We start from the raw sequence: 17648 nt of genomic DNA, 5'->3' as shown, positions 1-17648 counted from the left end.
AGCTTATATATGCAAAAGGAAGCAAGAGTCATGTGAGAACAGCATAAGCATTATATTAGTCTTTGATTGGTCATTTCCACACGAAAACAATCTCCGTCATGGTATAGGTGTGATCTTCTTCCAAGTCTTATCTTATGGAAAGAAAAACATTCCTTTGTCTCAAGTTGGCACGATGGGAGGGGGGGGTCAGTGCGATGGGAGGGGGGTCGATGCGATGGGAGGGGGGGGCGTGTGAGCAAACATTTCTTAAGCAAGGATTTCTTAAAGTACCACAAAGCCCAGCAGGCAGAAAATATTCACACAACATATGTATTCATACTAAACATTTATAAATATGAAGAAAGAAATAGTATTAAAGTATAAAAGTAAATATGTATAAAATGTGTAGAAAAATGTATATATATATATTCGATAGGAAACCAAATAGGCATTTTACCATATCCATCACACATGTAGTAAGCAATGATGTCAGAAGTGACATCTTGCTTACTACTCTTCATGTAATCACTGATTGGACAATCAGTGATCACATGATCGGGACCTCGCACGGAGGTCCTGTACAACGATCGGTGTTCCTCTGTGTCTGGAGGACACAGCAGGCACTGGATCGCGGTGCTACGCACTCCCAGGGAGCCCGCACAAGCAGGGAGTGGGGAGGCCATTTATAAATGACCACCCGCCCCTGCACTTCTCCTGTCCAGCTGTTTATATACATGGTCCGGATGAGAAGTGGTTAATATGTGGTTATTTATTATCTTTTATATATACATAGTGAGGCCCCCCTCAAGTATCTCTGGTCCTGAAGAAGCCATGTTACTGGTGAAACGCATTGACCTACAGACACCGGAAAAGCCCAGTTGATCCACTATAGAGATACATTACTTGAGTTGTTGCTAGAGGAAGTATCAACTATTCTATATCCAGTGCTATTTTTTTTTTATTGCGTTTGCCTGCGTCCCATATCAGGATTACTATGAATAAATCTTGTTCACGCCAAGAAACGTTTCTCGGGGCTGCAGTTCCTCTGAGCTGCACAAGTTGGTGATCTCACTTCTTCCCAGACAGGAAGTCTCTATGGAATACAGACAGGAAGTGATGTCAGGTACATATGGGAAGTCATCTGGAATACAGACAAGAAGTTCCGGGTGAGAGGTGAGTTGGGAAGAAGTAGAGAGGAGACGTTGGTGGAAGTGGCAGCAGAGGAGGTAATAAGATGTTATTTCCTATTTACACCCAGTAACCCCCCATCATGGCCGTCCTCTTCCTCCATACTCACGCCCGTCCTCTTCCCCCATACGCACGTCCGTCCTCTTCCCCCATACGCACGCCCGTCCTCTTCCCCCATACTCACACCCGTCCTCTTCCCCCATAGTCACGTCCGTCCTCTTCCCCCACGGTCACGTCCGTCCTCTTCCTCCACGGTCACCTCCGTCCTCTTCCCCCATACGCACGCCCGTCCTCTTCCCCCATACGCACGCCCGTCCTCTTCCCCCATACGCACGCCCGTCCTCTTCCCCCATACTCACACCCGTCCTCTTCCCCCATACTCACACCCGTCCTCTTCCCCCACAGTCACGTCCGTCCTCTTCCCCCACGGTCACGTCCGTCCTCTTCCTCCATGGTCACCTCCGTCCTCTTCCCCCATACGCACGCCCATCCTCTTCCCCCATACGCACGCCCGTCCTCTTCCCCCATACGCACGCCCGTCCTCTTCCCCCATACGCACGCCCGTCCTCTTCCCCCATACGCACGCCCGTCCTCTTCCCCCATACTCACGCCCGTCCTCTTCCCCCATACTCACGCCCGTCCTCTTCCCCCATACTCACGCCCGTCCTCTTCCTCCATAGTCACTGTGACATCTTTTATCTCCAGCAGATGATGATACACACATATATAGTGTGGGAACCCAGATTAACCCCTTCAGGGGCACAACATTCCCCCACTTCCGGGGCCGGAACATTCTCCTCATTGTGGAGATGGGTCACCTTCTCTCCTTAGCCGTCTCCTGTAATGAGGGATGAGATTCAGATTCGGGTTGGACTGATATTTACACTTCCACACCCTTCCCTTGAAGATCCCACCCTCCCCCCACACCTGACTACCTCTTCCATGTATCCGGGCTCCTCTGCCCCCCCCTGCAGGCCTGGGACTGGCATGGCGGATGGAGTGGAGGGGGATGAGTTCTCGGATCTCCCCTTCGGTGAGGAACATTTCATGACTTCCAGGCTCAGAGCTGTCCTTCCCCGGTCACTGTGGTCAGGGAAGGAGAGGAGGAATCCCCATCTGTACTGATCACCTTCACTGGGGTCCATAGGTGATGATGGAGGTCTAATAGAGCCCTGGGGTCTCCATAAAGAGGACCTGTCATTTCTCCTGTGATGTCACATAGAGGGTTCCTGACATGGGATGGTCACACCCCGGAGGGGGAGCAATCATTCTGGGGCTGTTATTCCCCACTAACTCTAATCTGATGACCTGTAAGATCGTTTCCAGCCATGTCTTTGCAGCATGTTGTGTAGGGAACATAGTCGCCATTTCATGGGGGGACACAAGTTTAAAGGTTGAAATAATTGTGTGGGGGATTAGGTTTTTTTTTAAAGCCCATATTTGGGGAAAAGAAAAATGAGCGAGAGCTAAGGACTAATTCACATTAGAATATGGGGATGACGACCTGCGTTCTGTGCACTTTTCCCGGACTGTGCTCAAAATGCAAGCTGTTGCGGGTGTCAGTACAATGCTGATGACACCACAGATGCAGGGTGTCAGTGCAATGCTGATGACACCACAGACGCAGGGTGTCAGTACAATGCTGATGACACCACAGATGCAGGGTGTCAGTGCAATGCTGATGACACCGCAGACGCAGGGTGTCAGTACAATGCTGATGACACCACAGATGCAGGGTGTCAGTGCAATGCTGATGACACCACAGACGCAGGGTGTCAGTACAATGCTGATGACACCGCAGACGCAGGGTGTCAGTACAATGCTGATGACACCGCAGACGCAGGGTGTCAGTACAATGCTGATGACACCGCAGACGCAGGGTGTCAGTACAATGCTGATGACACCACAGACGCAGGGTGTCAGTACAATGCTGATGACACCGCAGACGCAGGGTGTCAGTACAATGCTGATGACACCGCAGACGCAGGGTGTCAGTACAATGCTGATGACACCGCAGACGCAGGGTGTCAGTACAATGCTGATGACACCACAGACGCAGGGTGTCAGTACAATGCTGATGACACCGCAGACGCAGGTGACAAATGCGGTGCATTTGCCTGCACTGGATGGCATGGTACAGAAGGGTTTTGTAGAGTAGTACATGCACTACGTCTGCTGCGGTCTGGCTTGGTCTCAGCCCATTCAAATGAATCATCTGAAAATGCATTACACCCGGATCATATGTGAATTGCACAGGAACGCTCAGCGCATTGTGTGATTCATGGTGTGAATCGGCTCTTAATGAACATTTAACCCTTTGATAATGGAGCACCCCCAACTCCAAGAGGTAAATGGCAGTTTAGGTGCAGGGGACCAGGAAAAGCTCTTTTATATATCTGAACCTCTGCTCCCCCGGCTGTCAGCACTCTCCTCTACTCCCCTACACTCTGGCAGTGGACTGTCCCTCTTCCTGTCCAGTGAGGGGCTATGGGCTCTGCATTGGTCTTGATGACATCAGAGAACCTGCAACCAACAGAGTATAGGGGAGGAGAGGCTGCATGGACCGGTTGTACAGTCCAGAGGAGCCTGCGGGAGGAGAGGATCTGGTATGTAAAAATTATACAATATTCTGGTTGTGTTGAGTCATGGGGGGCTATTGTCATGAAGGCTTAGTTAAAAATATGTATGGGGGAGGGGAATGGGAAGTCTATACGCCTTTTGGGGGAAATTTTGGATTTTATTAGGGAGTGATGATGGAGTTTTACTGTTTGCCTCAATAAATGATGAGACGGATACGGCTGTTGTGAGAACATTTATTTATAATATCATGAAATATCCCCGTATGGTTTCTGTCCGGAGTCGTCTATCCAGATAGGTTGGGATTTGATTCTCATTTTAATTTTTAAACCGTTAGACCCAAGATGGTTTTGAAGGAGTGGGAGATGATTGGTCACTTATTCAGCCAATCATCATCCTCCTGTGTGTGCTGTGGCTGCATTAGATGGTTGGTATACCTTGCTTCTAGTTTGCACAGCACTACCACTAGTATGCCCTGCAGCAACTGATCTCCCCCTACTATCTCCCCGTGCAGCAACTGCTCTCCCCCTACTATCTCCCCGTGCAGCAACTGCTCTCCCCCTACTGTCAACCCGTGCAGCAACTGCTCTCCCCCTACTGTCAACCCGTGCAGCAACTCATCTCCCCCTACTATCTCCACATGAAGCAACTGCTCTCCCCCTACTATCAACCCATGCAGCAACTAATCTCCCCCTACTATCTCCCCGTGCAGCAACTGCTCTCCCCCTACTAACAACCCGTGCAGCAACTAATTTCCCCCTAATATCTCCCTGTGCAGGAACTGCTCTCCCCCTACTATTTGCACGTGCAGCAACTGCTCTCCTCCTACTGTCTGCATGTGCAGCAACTGCTCTCCCCCCTACTATCTGTACATACAGCAACTGCTATCCCCTACTATCTGCCTGTGCAGCAACTGCTCTCCCCCTACTATCTCCCCGTGCAGCAACTGCTCTCCCCCTACTATCTCCCCGTGCAGCAACTGCTCTCCCCCTGCTGTCAACCCGTGCAGCAACTGCTCTCCCCCTGCTGTCAACCCGTGCAGCAACTGCTCTCCCCCTACTGTCAACCCGTGCAGCAACTGCTCTCCCCCTACTGTCAACCCGTGCAGCAACTGCTCTCCCCCTACTGTCAACCCGTGCAGCAACTGCTCTCCCCCTACTGTCAACCCGTGCAGCAACTGCTCTCCCCCTACTGTCAACCCGTGCAGCAACTGCTCTCCCCCTACTGTCAACCCGTGCAGCAACTCATCTCCCCCTACTATCTCCACATGAAGCAACTGCTCTCCCCCTACTATCAACCCATGCAGCAACTAATCTCCCCCTACTATCTCCCCGTGCAGCAACTGCTCTCCCCCTACTAACAACCCGTGCAGCAACTAATCTCCCCCTAATATCTCCCTGTGCAGGAACTGCTCTCCCCCTACTATTTGCACGTGCAGCAACTGCTCTCCTCCTACTGTCTGCATGTGCAGCAACTGCTCTCCCCCCTACTATCTGTACAAACAGCAACTGCTATCCCCTACTATCTGCCTGTGCAGCAACTGCTCTCCCCCTACTATCTGCACGTGCAGCAACTGCTATCCCCTACTATCTGCCTGTGCATCAACTGCTCTCCCTCTACTGTCTGCATGTGCAGTAACTGCTCTCTGTCTTTGTAGTATTTTGATGGAGGTGAATGGACAGCCTGTCTTTTATTTATACAACGGTGATGGGGGATGTGTAGTGTTTTTAGTGTTTACTGCATGGCGATGGCGGGCTGCATGCAGGCTCTTTTCAACATCATCTGTGTGCTGCACATCCATTGGTTATATCTGTTTGTTATTACCTCTAGTGTTACATTTTATTTATTGCTACAAAGATGGATGCATTTCCTATATGCCTCAGCTCCATCTGACCCCAATTTCACTACTGCCCATAATAACATAAAATTCATTAAGAAGAGAAAACATTCTGAAGAATGTGTGTAATCAATTTGCACAGAAGGAATGTTCATGCAGATTTGCTGGATGAATAAATATGCAAATGTTTTGACAAATAGATCTTCTAAGAAACCCAATCTACTTGTGCCAATTCCCACTGGGAGCAGTCTTCCTATTTACCACTTATATTCCCCTCCTAATATTGTACAGCCAATACAGCCCATATAATTCTCTGATATCTGTCTACAGAGCAACCCCCATAAATCACATGACCACATAAGTGAGGATGGAGGAGGAACGGAGTCACATGACTGAGAAGATACTAAACCTCACCCTGGAGATCATCTACCTGCTGACCGGAGAGGTGAGGAGGATTCTGGGAGGTCACATGACATCACACAGACCTGACTGGAGAGGTGAGGAGGATTCTGGGATTCTTAACATGATATTCCAATTGGTTCCTCAATACAGAGATTTCCTCTTCTGAAGTCAGGTGATCATATGACCATCACAGTGCCTCCATGTGACTCCCTAAACCCTGAGAGACACAACATGCAGAAGATTCTAGAAGTCACCAAGAAGATGATGGAGCTGCTGACAGGAGAGGTGAGCGGTGCCGGGAATTCTGGGACATTCTCCAGTAACAGACAAGGGATGTGTCTGGATGGTGACTGTATCATTGTGTGTGTCAGGTTCCTATAAGGTGTCAGGGTGTCACTGTCTATTTCTCCATGGAGGAGTGGGAGTATTTAGAAGGACACAAGGATCTCTACAAGGACGTCATGATGGACAATCAGCCGCCCCTCACATCACCGGGTAAGAGGAGACTTTATTGTAAAGGAGAGAGCAGTACGGAGGATCCACCTAGATCCCCCATCATCTGATAAACACATAGAAACAATGGATTCAGTCAGTGTGTGTGTTTCCTACAGATGGATCCAGTCATGGGAACCCACCAGAGAGATGTCCCCGTCCTCTGTATTCCCGGGATTCCACACAGGAAGGTCACACCATCCCTCACCATCAGGTAGATGAGGAACAATCACTGATAGAATCATTAGGATCTGTACATTATCTGCATTGTTACCATTGATGTCATTTTTATTATATATTCAGAGTGGAAACCTGAGAGATCCTAAAGTTGAGGTTAAATCAGAAGAAGAAGAGGCGTATGTGAGGGATGATCAGCAGTCTATGGAGGAGGATGGAATAACGGGGACATTTATAGAGGAGGACACTCCTACAGAGATCAGCACAGGTGGGTCATGAACACTAAATCCATTCCTCCACCCATACTGCTCACTGATTGGTCCAGAGTAGGGCGGGGACTGGGTGATATCAGCCTGTAATCCCCTGGTCACTTTCCTGAGCTGTGTTCCCCGTCCTGTATTCCTGGATTTCTCTCGGATAATCTTCCTTCTCTGTGCTGCAGACACAATTTATGTCTCTAGACTGGATTTATGGAGATTCTGGGGTTCAGCTGGCAGTAAAATGTTGATTTTCACCATAAGCATGGCTCAACATAGGAACCTGACATGTGTGCTTTGGGTATTCTTCCCCATGTCCGGGTCTAGTAAGATCTCTGACAGTACAATTCTCCCAGGGTTCCTTGCTCTGTTATCTGCTGGCTGTGCCGGGTGGAGGGATATGTCTGTATAGTCTCAGACCCAAGTCACTGAGTGCAGTCTCAGGAGATGGGAGGCAGCAGTGTGGGATCTCTGCAACTTGTCTACAGTAAACCTTTAATCTCCCACTGATTACTGAATACCAATATTATGAGTCCTGACTCCTACACTATATATTCTATATTGTACATTGCACAATTCTGATACTTTATAGTCCTACCTGTTGTATCTTATACAATATGTTGTACATTACATACTCCTGACCCCTGCACTATATATTCTATGTTGTACATTACATACTCCTGACCCCTGCACTATATATTCTATGTTGTACATTACATACTCCTGACCCCTGCACTATATATTCTATGTTGTACATTACATACTCCTGACCCCTGCACTATATATTCTATGTTGTACATTACATACTCCTGACCCCTGCACTATATACTCTATGTTGTACATTACATACTCCTGACCCCTGCACTATATTCTCTATGTTGTACATTACATACTCCTGACCCCTCCTCTATATACTCTATGTTGTACATTACATACTCCTGACCCCTGCACTATATATTCTATGTTGTACATTACATGCTCCTGACCCCTGCACTATATACTCTATGTTGTACATTACATACTCCTGACCCCTGCACTATATATTCTATGTTGTACATTACATGCTCCTGACCCCTGCACTATATACTCTATGTTGTACATTACATACTCCTGACCCCTGCACTATATATTCTATGTTGTACATTACATGCTCCCAACCCCTGCACTATATAATCTTTGTTGTTAACTAGGAAAACGCATTGACTCCTGCTGCTTTTCTCTGGGTAAATACACCTATCTCCACTCTTAACTAGGTAAACGCATTGACTCCTGTTAAATTCAGAACAAATGGTGTATTTTTATTTGTGCATACGTTGACCAGTTCTCACCTCTAGCTGCACCCGGTTTATGACTGTAGTCTGTTCTTTGAGAAACATCCCCCCCTATTCATGTGATCCTTATCAGCTTCTAATTGGGGTGGAGTTGAATGTTCATTTGAGCATCTCCCTATACATTTAGATCAGCTCATGGGGGGAGATCACTGATGGGGGGCACAGTCTCTGATGGGGGTGCTGCTTTTGAGTGAGTGCTGCATTGATGGAGTGCTAAGACGAAGCAGTTAAACACAGCAGTTGAACTAAAAGCAGGAGAACTCAAGCAGCAGGAAGATACAACAAGAAACTCTACCACATGCTGGACAGACTGCAAGCAAACACCCCGGGAAACAACTCTTACATGCCTGAGTCCCACTTTGTTTCCCATGTTACCAGAAGACACATCGATGAGATAGTCCAGTGGGCAGAGGCATATCGACAACCAAGCCTCCCACCACTCCTATCCGCCCTCCTGGGCACCTCCCTACAATGCCTCTTCCACTCCTCCTCCTCATTTTCCTCTCCTCCGTTCCCAAAATCCATTCACTATATCCCTCTGCTCCTCCCAAACAATTGTATATTGTGTCCTCACTGCTTCCTTCACCCCTCTATGGCACCCACCACCTCCTCCTATTACTCCACTCTCCCACTGACCCCAACACCTCCACTAGTAGTTTCTCACGCTCCTGCACATCCCGCTCCCACGCCACCTTTCTCACCCTTCTCCTCCTCCTAACCGTGGGGGACATCTCCCCGAATCCTGGCCCTCCACCACCTCCCTCACCCACACAACACCCTCCTGCCTCCACGTCCTGCCCCAACCCCCGCAACTTAGTATCTATCCCCCTGCTCCCTAAAATCAGCCACCCCCCCGTTTTCATGTGCACTCCTGAACGCCCGATCTGTGTGCATCAAACTTACCGCCATCCTCTCCTCGTCCTCCAACACCTACCCCTCCAAATGTCACACTACTACCAGCCGTAACCTCGGCAACCTTAACCCTGCCCCCCTCCACTCTGCAGCTGATCAACTCCATGACAGCTTCCTCCCCCTGTCCTGCTCCGACTTGGCTATGACTGCCTACAACAACACGCTGTCAACAGCCCTTGACTCACTAGCGCCTTTAACCACACGTAACATCAGACCCCGACCGCTCCAGCCCTGGCAGACTGATCACACCAAAACCCTCAAACGACACAGTCGTGCCCTGGAGCGACTATGGCGCAAAACCAAATCCCAACAAGCCTTCACCCGCTACAAATCTGCCTTCCACACCTACACCTCCCCCCTCCACGCAGCCAAACAAGCCTACTTCCTGACCCTCATCAAGGCCCTCTCCTCCAATCCTCGCCGACTCTTCTCCACCTTCAACTCTACTCTCTCCACCCCCACCTCCACCCAGCACCTCACTCACTGCCCTTGAGATTGCCAATCACTTCAAAAACAAGAATGACACAATTCGCAAAGACATCGCCGCAACTCACACGCCCTCTCAACCCGTCCCCTCTCACACAGCTACCCCCTCATCCCCCCTCTCCCTTGACATAACCCACAGGGACTTCGTCACTGCTCAAAATCCCTCCAACCCCCTTCACCCTCACTCAGCTACCCCCTCATCACCCCTCTCCCACGCCTCCACCACTGCTCTGACCCCCACTTCCACCCCACCCTACATTCCTCATACTGAAGCCCCCTTAAAACTCCACACCTATGACCTTACTACCATAGAGGAATTCTCCAAGGTCCTCTCTGATGCCCGCCTCACCACCTGCCCCCTCGACCCTATCCCCTCACAACTCCTACGACCTCCTTCCCCCTCCATCCTACGCTCCCTCACCCACATCTTCAATCTCTCCCTCTCCTCCGGCACTTTCCCCTCCCCTCTGAAGCATGCACACATCACCCCCATACTTAAAAAGCCCTCCCTGGACCCCAGTGACCCGAACAACCTCAGACCCATCTCCCTGCTCCCATTCACATCCAAACTCCTCGAGCGCCTAGTCTACAACCGCCTAAGCTCTCACCTCAACGACAACAACCTCCTCGATCCCCTACAGTCCGGCTTCCGTCCCCCACTCTCCACCGTAACCCCCTTACTCAAACTCTCCAACGACCTGCTAACCACCAAAGCTAATGGCCACTATTCAGTGCTCCTACTCCTTGACCTCTCTGCGGCCTTCGACACAGTCGACCACCCCCTCCTCCTCAAAAAACTACACTCCCTCGGCCTCAGAGATTCTGCTCTCTCCTGGATCTCATCCTACCTGTCACAACGCTCTTTCAGCGTTACCTATAATGCTACCACCTCCCCCTCACTCCCCCTCTCTGTTGGGGTCCCTCAAGGTTCTGTCCTCGGGCCCCTTCTCTTCTCCATCTACACCTCCTCCCTTGGCCAACTCATACACTCTCACGGCTTCAACTACCACCTCTATGCCGACGACACACAAATCTATCTCTCAACCCCCCACCTCACCCCCTCAGTCTCCGCCCGAATCACACACCTACTGAGCGACATATCTGACTGGATGTCGCTCCACTTCCTTAAACTGAACCTCTCCAAAACCGAGTTTCTTGTCTTCCCCCCAGCCTGGACACCACCCCCCATTGACTTCTCCATCACATCCAACAACGCCACCATCAAACCTGCCCCGCAGGCCAGAGTACTTGGTGTCATTCTGGACTCCAACCTATCCTTCCAGCCCCAAGTCCAATCTTTAACAAACTCGTGCAGACTCCACCTCCGCAACATCGCCAAAATCCGCACGTTCCTAACCCCAGAAACCACTAAACCGCTCATTCACTCCCTCATCATATCACGACTCGATTACTGCAACTCCCTCCTCACTGGCCTGCCTCACCGCTGGCTATCCCCGCTTCAGTCCATCCTGAATACGGCTGTTCTGTCTCCCATTGTAATGTACAGCGCTGAGCGAACTATTGGCGCTTTATAAATACTGTATAATAATAATATTAGTGGTGTACATTACATACTCCTGACCCCGGCACTATATACTCTATATTGTACATTACATACTCCTGACCCCTGCACTATATACTCTATGTTGTACATTACATACTCCTGACCCCTGCATTATATACTCTATGTTGTACATTACATACTCCTGACCCCTGCACTGTATACTCTATGTTGTACATTACATCATTGTGATATTATACAGTGGGGCAAAAAAGTATTTATTCAGCCACCAACTGTGCAAGTTCTCCCACTTAAAAATATATGAGAGGCCTGTAATTAGCATCATAGGTAGACCTCAACTATGAGACACAAAATGAGAAAACAAATCCAGACAATCACATTGGCTGATTTGGAAATAATTTATTTGCAAATTATGGTGGAAAATAAGTATTTGGTCACCTACAAACAAGCAAGATTTCTGGCTCTCACAGATCTGTACCTTCTTCTTTAAGAGGCTCCTCTGTCCTGCACTCATTACCTGTATCAATGGCACCTGTTTGAACTTGTTATCAGTATAAAAGACACCTGTCCACAACCGCAAAGAGTCACACTCCAAACTCCACTATGGTGAAGACCAAAGAGCTGTCGAAGGACACCAGAAACAAAATTGTAGACCTGCACCAGGCTGGAAAGACTGAATCTGCAATAGGCAAGCAGCTTGGTGTGAACAAATCAACTGTGGGAGCAATAATTAGAAAATGTAAGACATACAAGACCACTGATAATCTCCCTCGATCTGGGGCTCCACGCAAGATCTCACCCCGTGGGGTCAAAATGATCACAAGAACGGTGAGCAAAAATCCCAGGACCACATGGGGGGACCTAGTGAATGACCTACAGAGAGCTGGGACCAACGTAACAAAGGCTACCATCAGTAACACACTACGCCGCCAGGGACTCAGATCCTGCAGTGCCAGACGTGTCCCCCTGCTTAAGCCAGTACATGTCCGGGCCCGTCTGAAGTTTGCTAGAGAGCATTTGGATGATCCAGAAGAGGATTGGGAGAATGTCATATGGTCAGATGAAACCAAAATAGAACTGTTTGGTAGAAACACAACTCGTCGTGTTTGGAGGAGAGAGAATGCTGAGTTTCATCCAAAGAACACCATACCTACTGTGAAGCATGAGGGTGGCAATATCATGCTTTGGGGCTGTTTCTCCGCAAAGGGACCAGGACGACTGATCCATGTACAGGACAGAATGAATGGGGCCATGTATCGTGAGATTTTGAGTGCAAACCTCCTTCCATCAGCAAGGGCATTGAAGATGAAATGTGGCTGGGTCTTCCAACATGAAAATGATCCCAAACATACCGCCCGGGCAACGAAGGAGTGGCTTCGTAAGAAGCATTTCAAGGTCCTGGAGTGGCCTAGCCAGTCTCCAGATCTCAACCCCATAGAAAACCTTTGGAGGGAGTTGAAAGTCCGTATTGCCCAGCGACAGCCCCAAAACATCACTGCTCTAGAGGAGATCTGCATGGAGGATGGGCCAACATACCAGCAACAGTGTGTGCCAACCTTGTGAAGACTTACAGGAAACGTCTGACCTCTGTCATTGCCAACAAAGGATATATAACAAAGTACTGAGATTAACTTTTCATATTCACCAAATACTTATTTTCCACCATAATTTGCAAATAAATTCTTTCCAGATCAGCCAATGTGATTGTCTGGATTTGTTTTCTCATTTTGTCTCTCATAGTTGAGGTCTACCTATGATGCCAATTACAGGCCTCTCTCATCTTTGTAAGTGGGAGAACTTGCACAATTGGTGGCTGACTAAATACTTTTTTGCCCAACTGTATATGATACAAAAGTTAGGACTATATAGTAAGTTATTCATTACATTGGCCTTATTTATTTTGCTCCCATTTCCTCCCAGCTGGACATTTTTATATCGGATGATGTGATTGGAGCACAGACTTTTACATGTTGATAATGTGATAACATCCTCCAACTTTGGAACCTTAACCCTTTCACGCCGTTGTAACACAGATATGCAGCCTCACAGAACTGGGCTTTTTTTCTGTGGGGCCGCATATCTGCGTACCTGTCTTTGTGCTGGGAGAGCGCCACACGGCACAAAGACCGGGGTGCCACCGAGGGTCCCGTTCTAACAATTGGGACCTGGGACTCCCGCTTCCAGGTCACATGATCGCTGTGATAGCCTCTGATTGGCTATCACAGTGATTTGTCACTGTGCAGCCCGCCCCCTTGTTTTTTTTTTTCTATGAATGGAGGAGAGAGATACAATGTATCTCTCTTACTCCTTACATAGAGAAAAAAACCCTGTTTGTTAAAAAATATAAAAATATTAAAAAATAAAAGAAAAACGAAAAAAATACCTAGTTCAAGGTTTGATCTAGTTCAGTGCCAGGGTTAATGTTTGGGACAAAGATCAGGATTTATTTTTAATTGGTATCAATGTCAGTTAGTGTCAGTGTGTTTTACATGAAAAAAAAATGCGCACTATTGTTTCTGGGCTGTACTGCGGGTACAAACAACAAATAATATACACATATATGGTATCACTGCGATCATCAAGAGCTGGAAAATTTACTTTAGGTTTTTCTTTGGTGGTAGTAACAAGAAACACACAGCTAAATTTAAAAAAAAATTGCCTTTAATAATTAAAAAAAAACAAAACAAAAAAAAAAAAAAAACAACAGGAGCTATCCATTACCATTTACCACCAAATGAAAGCCCAATTTGTCCTGAAAAAAACATGGTATAATTCACCCGGATGTACAAAGTAGCTGTGATGATATGTACGGTTTTACTAACACAGGTCAACATTGCAAAATTGTGCTTAGGCATTTAGATTTGTTTTACCCTTAGGCGTGAAGGGGTTAAACAGAAAGTGATAATGAGGGAGGAGTCAATAACCCAATGATGGTGGTCTTCAGGATCAGTCCAGTCTTCATCTTGGTTCTTCTCCCCCCCATCCTCACTCTCTGACCTCTGGTAGGGCTCAGCCCCGCTGTTCTTCATGACTAAATCATGGACTAAATAAGGAAGTGCAGTACTTCTTGTGTTGGGAAGATGGCGATGAGTGATAGAGGGGGTGGGGACCCTCGTCTTATAATCCCCTCATCACTGTCCCTCCTATAAAAGACAGTTCTGGTTGTTTCCTCACTCTCTGACTAAGGTCCATGAATAAAGAAATGACCTGGTAGGAGATCAGAGGAGCCATTTCCTAGTTCCCTTAAGGGTGGAATTGTAAGCTTCTCAGAGACCAAGCTGCCTGATGTATGTGGAGTCCTGGTTTGGGGGAACCAATCAGCTCCTATCTTGTAATCCTCTTTGTCTTTGTATTTTAGTCCATGGCCGGGAGATGAGGAAAACCTCCGAGGATTGTCTCACTTTGTCTCCAGACTGGAAAGTAGAAGATGAGGACATCACACAGTATAGTCCAGGAGAAAACCCGGCTCCCTCCAATGTCCATCTGGCACCACCCAGTGTAGATGGACCATCGGATTCCTCGTATCCTGAGGAACCTCAGACTGTGCGGGACCGGGCCGGCCTTCCAACAGGGAAGAGGTTCTCCTGTACTGAGTGCGGGAAAGGTTTCCGTTCTAAAGCCAAACTTAATGTGCATAAAAGATCTCACACGGGGGAGAAGCCGTATTCTTGTCCTGAGTGCGGGAAATGTTTTTCACAGAAGTCCCATCTTGACACACATCAGAGATCTCACACAGGGGAGAAGCCGTATTCCTGTCCTGAGTGTGGAAAATGTTTTTCAGATAGGTCTAACCTTTACAGACATCAGAGATTGCACACAGGAGAAAAACTGTATTCCTGTTCTGAGTGCTGGAAATATTTTGTACAAAAATCAGATCTTGTCACACATCAGATGCATCACACGGGTGTGAAGCCACTTTCCTGTCCTGAGTGCGGACAATATTTTTCACAGAAGTCCAGTCTTTATAGACATCAGAGATCTCACACAGGTGAGAAGCCACATTCCTGTCCTGAGTGCGGAAAGTGTTTTTCAAGGAAGTCCGGTCTTCGTATGCATCAGACATCTCATGCAGGAGAGAAGCCGTATTCCTGTCCTGAGTGCGGGAAATGTTTTTCACAGAAGTCCAATCTTGACACACATCAGAGATCTCACACAGGGGAGAAGCCGTATTCCTGTCCTGAGTGTGGAAAATGTTTTTCAGATAGGTCTAATCTTTACAGACATCAGAGATTGCACACAGGAGAAAAACTGTATTCCTGTCCTGAGTGTGGGAAATGCTTTTCAGAGAAGTCCAGTCTTTACAGACATCAGAGATCTCACACGGGGAGAAACCACTTTCCTGCCCTGAGTGAGGGAAATGTTCCTCACTGAAGTCCTGCCTTCCTGTACATCAGGGATCCCACACAACCCTGGAGATGTATTAGTGCCTTGAGTGCGGGAAATGTCTTCTAGATGAATGTTGCTGGACATCCCAGCTCTCATGTGGGGAAGAAGCACACCCTGATATACACCTCAGATATACTCCATGGCTGATCTTCATCATGGAAGAGACCGTTCATAAGGAGATCAGAGGTCACCAAAGACGTGGATGAAGTGTGGGACCGGGTTTGCCTTTCATTGGCTGAGGGGAGACGTATTTAAATATTTAGTTGAGTGAAAATGACATGCATTTGCCCAGCTGTGACAAAGGTTGGTAGTTTTATTTCATACAATGATTTCCTATGATTGTCAATTCCATCTACTGGTCACAACGTGGTATAGCACTATTTTTTTCTGATTGAAGTATTTCAAGAAAAAAAAATACAGCATTACGGTCACTAGATGGAGCCAACGATCATAGGAAATCACTGTGCTAATGAAACTACTGCCAGGATTAAGCCAGAGCAAGAAATGCAGTTAAAAAAGAGGCTGAGATGAACCAGAGGGAAGCTGAAATGGCACAAATAGAAGCTGAAAAGGTGCAGCCAGAGGCATGCTTAGAGGTTAAAAGAAGCGTCCTTAGAAATGCAGAAATCTCTACTAGAAGCAAACCTAGAGAAGCATACTGTTGAAAAAGAAGTGGCAGTTGCTATAGCTGAAGCAGAGGCCTTAGAATTAGCCGTATACCCAGATAGTGAACATGATAGACGCAGCATTGTGCTCAGTCCAGAAGCCGAACCTCAGGATCTTCTACAACTCACTTCAGATTAGGTCTGTCAACATTCAAGGCCAAGCAGCACCAAAGACAACATTGAGGAAACAAACCAAGGATGCTACAGTGCGCCACCGCAAGTCAGCAACAAGCCCCAAATCTGCAAAGTGAAGCCGCTTACCTGCAAGGTGCCAGAGTCTACAAATTGTCCTGTGAAGTAGAACAACAAAAAGAAGCGCACCAACCTTGCGCATTACCTCAGTAACCAAAATTTATTTAGTAAAAGAATGGTACTCACAAACAGCGAATAAAACCAGGCATGTAAGTCCTCAAGGGGACTTTAAAGGCAAGATGCCAATGCGAATTCCATCATGGAGGAAGCCACTCAGTACAGCTGACGCGTTTCGAAGGCTCTGAGGAAGAAGGCATGTCCTTTGAAACGCGTCAGTGTACTGAGTGGCTTCCTCCATGATGAGCTCTGAGGAAGTAGGCATGTCCTTCAAAACGCGTCAGCTGTACTGAGTGGCTTCCTCCATGATGGGATTCGCATTGGCATCTTGCCTTTAAAGTCCCCTTGAGGACTTACATGCCTGGTTTTATTCGCTGTTTGTGAGTACCATTCTTTTACTAAATAAATTTTGGTTACTGAGGTAATGCGCAAGGTTGGTGCGCTTCTTTTTGTTCTACTTTACAGTTCTGTTCGGGCTTCCCCAGCCTTGGTGTGGAGCTGCACGACCTTGTCTATTCCAGTGGTTCCTTCCTTTTTTGGAGTTTGATTCCATCTACTCACCACGGGTCTGGGTCCCGGAGCGCAGGAGATATCGCATTTTTTTCCTACAAATTGTCCTCCAGGTCCTGCCGTCACATCAGAACGGTACAAAGAGACTGGGGTTAAACCAGAGACTGCTACATGGTATGATTACACCTTACCTTTTCCCCATAGCAATACACAGCCAACCAACCAAGCCACAATAGACTTTGCCAAGTTCTTTATAAGAGGCAAGCTAGTCACAAAAGACTTGAAAAGTTCAATGACCGCCTTGATCTGGGGATAGGCATCTGGGATATGTGCTTCCTGGGGCAAGCAGTCTTTCAGGCCCAGATACCAAATCCAGTGAGATTAGTGGCAAACCGTGAAGGTGTTTATTAGTGCCATTTACAAAGTGCTGTACAGGGTTTACCTAAAATAAACAGGGCAAGAAAATATCAAAAAATAAAAACCTAGCCATGTCCTGGCTCTCACTACACAGTAATGCAGGTCCTAACTACCAGACTGACCAAACCTACCACTTGTCATCCACAGCTAGTTCATTTCCACCAACCTTTCAGCTCTTCAGACAGGCCTAAAATTCTGTTT

General features: G+C 47.6%; 3 protein-coding genes across 3 annotated transcripts in view; all 3 read left to right on the top strand.

Annotated features, from left to right (window-relative positions):
• Positions 1-17648, top strand: part of LOC149460811 (uncharacterized) — an 84725-nt gene that overhangs the window by 16374 nt on the left and 50703 nt on the right. The window contains exon 2 of the mRNA XM_089679324.1: positions 14780-15410. Within this exon, the coding sequence (XP_089535450.1) occupies positions 14780-15410 (631 nt within the window). The remainder of the gene's footprint in view (positions 1-14779; positions 15411-17648) is intronic.
• LOC149460810 (uncharacterized) overlaps positions 1040-17648 on the top strand; it is a 94741-nt gene continuing 78132 nt past the window's right edge. The window contains exon 1 of the mRNA XM_089679253.1: positions 1040-1205. The gene's annotated coding sequence lies outside the window, so the exon portion shown is untranslated. The remainder of the gene's footprint in view (positions 1206-17648) is intronic.
• Positions 5802-7119, top strand: LOC149460814 (oocyte zinc finger protein XlCOF8.4-like). The gene is made up of 5 exons (XM_089679212.1): positions 5802-6026; positions 6134-6268; positions 6355-6478; positions 6595-6689; positions 6779-7119. The coding sequence occupies exons 1-5, from the start codon at positions 5949-5951 to the stop codon at positions 6929-6931; spliced, it is 585 nt and encodes a 194-aa protein (XP_089535338.1). The 5' UTR covers positions 5802-5948; the 3' UTR covers positions 6932-7119.

This window comes from Staurois parvus, unplaced genomic scaffold (genome assembly GCF_062004578.1).
Source record: "Staurois parvus isolate SC_StPar_1 unplaced genomic scaffold, SC_StPar_1.0 ptg000221l, whole genome shotgun sequence".
Classification (NCBI taxonomy): Eukaryota; Metazoa; Chordata; class Amphibia; order Anura; family Ranidae; genus Staurois; species Staurois parvus.
This window is presented reverse-complemented; position numbering and strand designations above follow the sequence as displayed.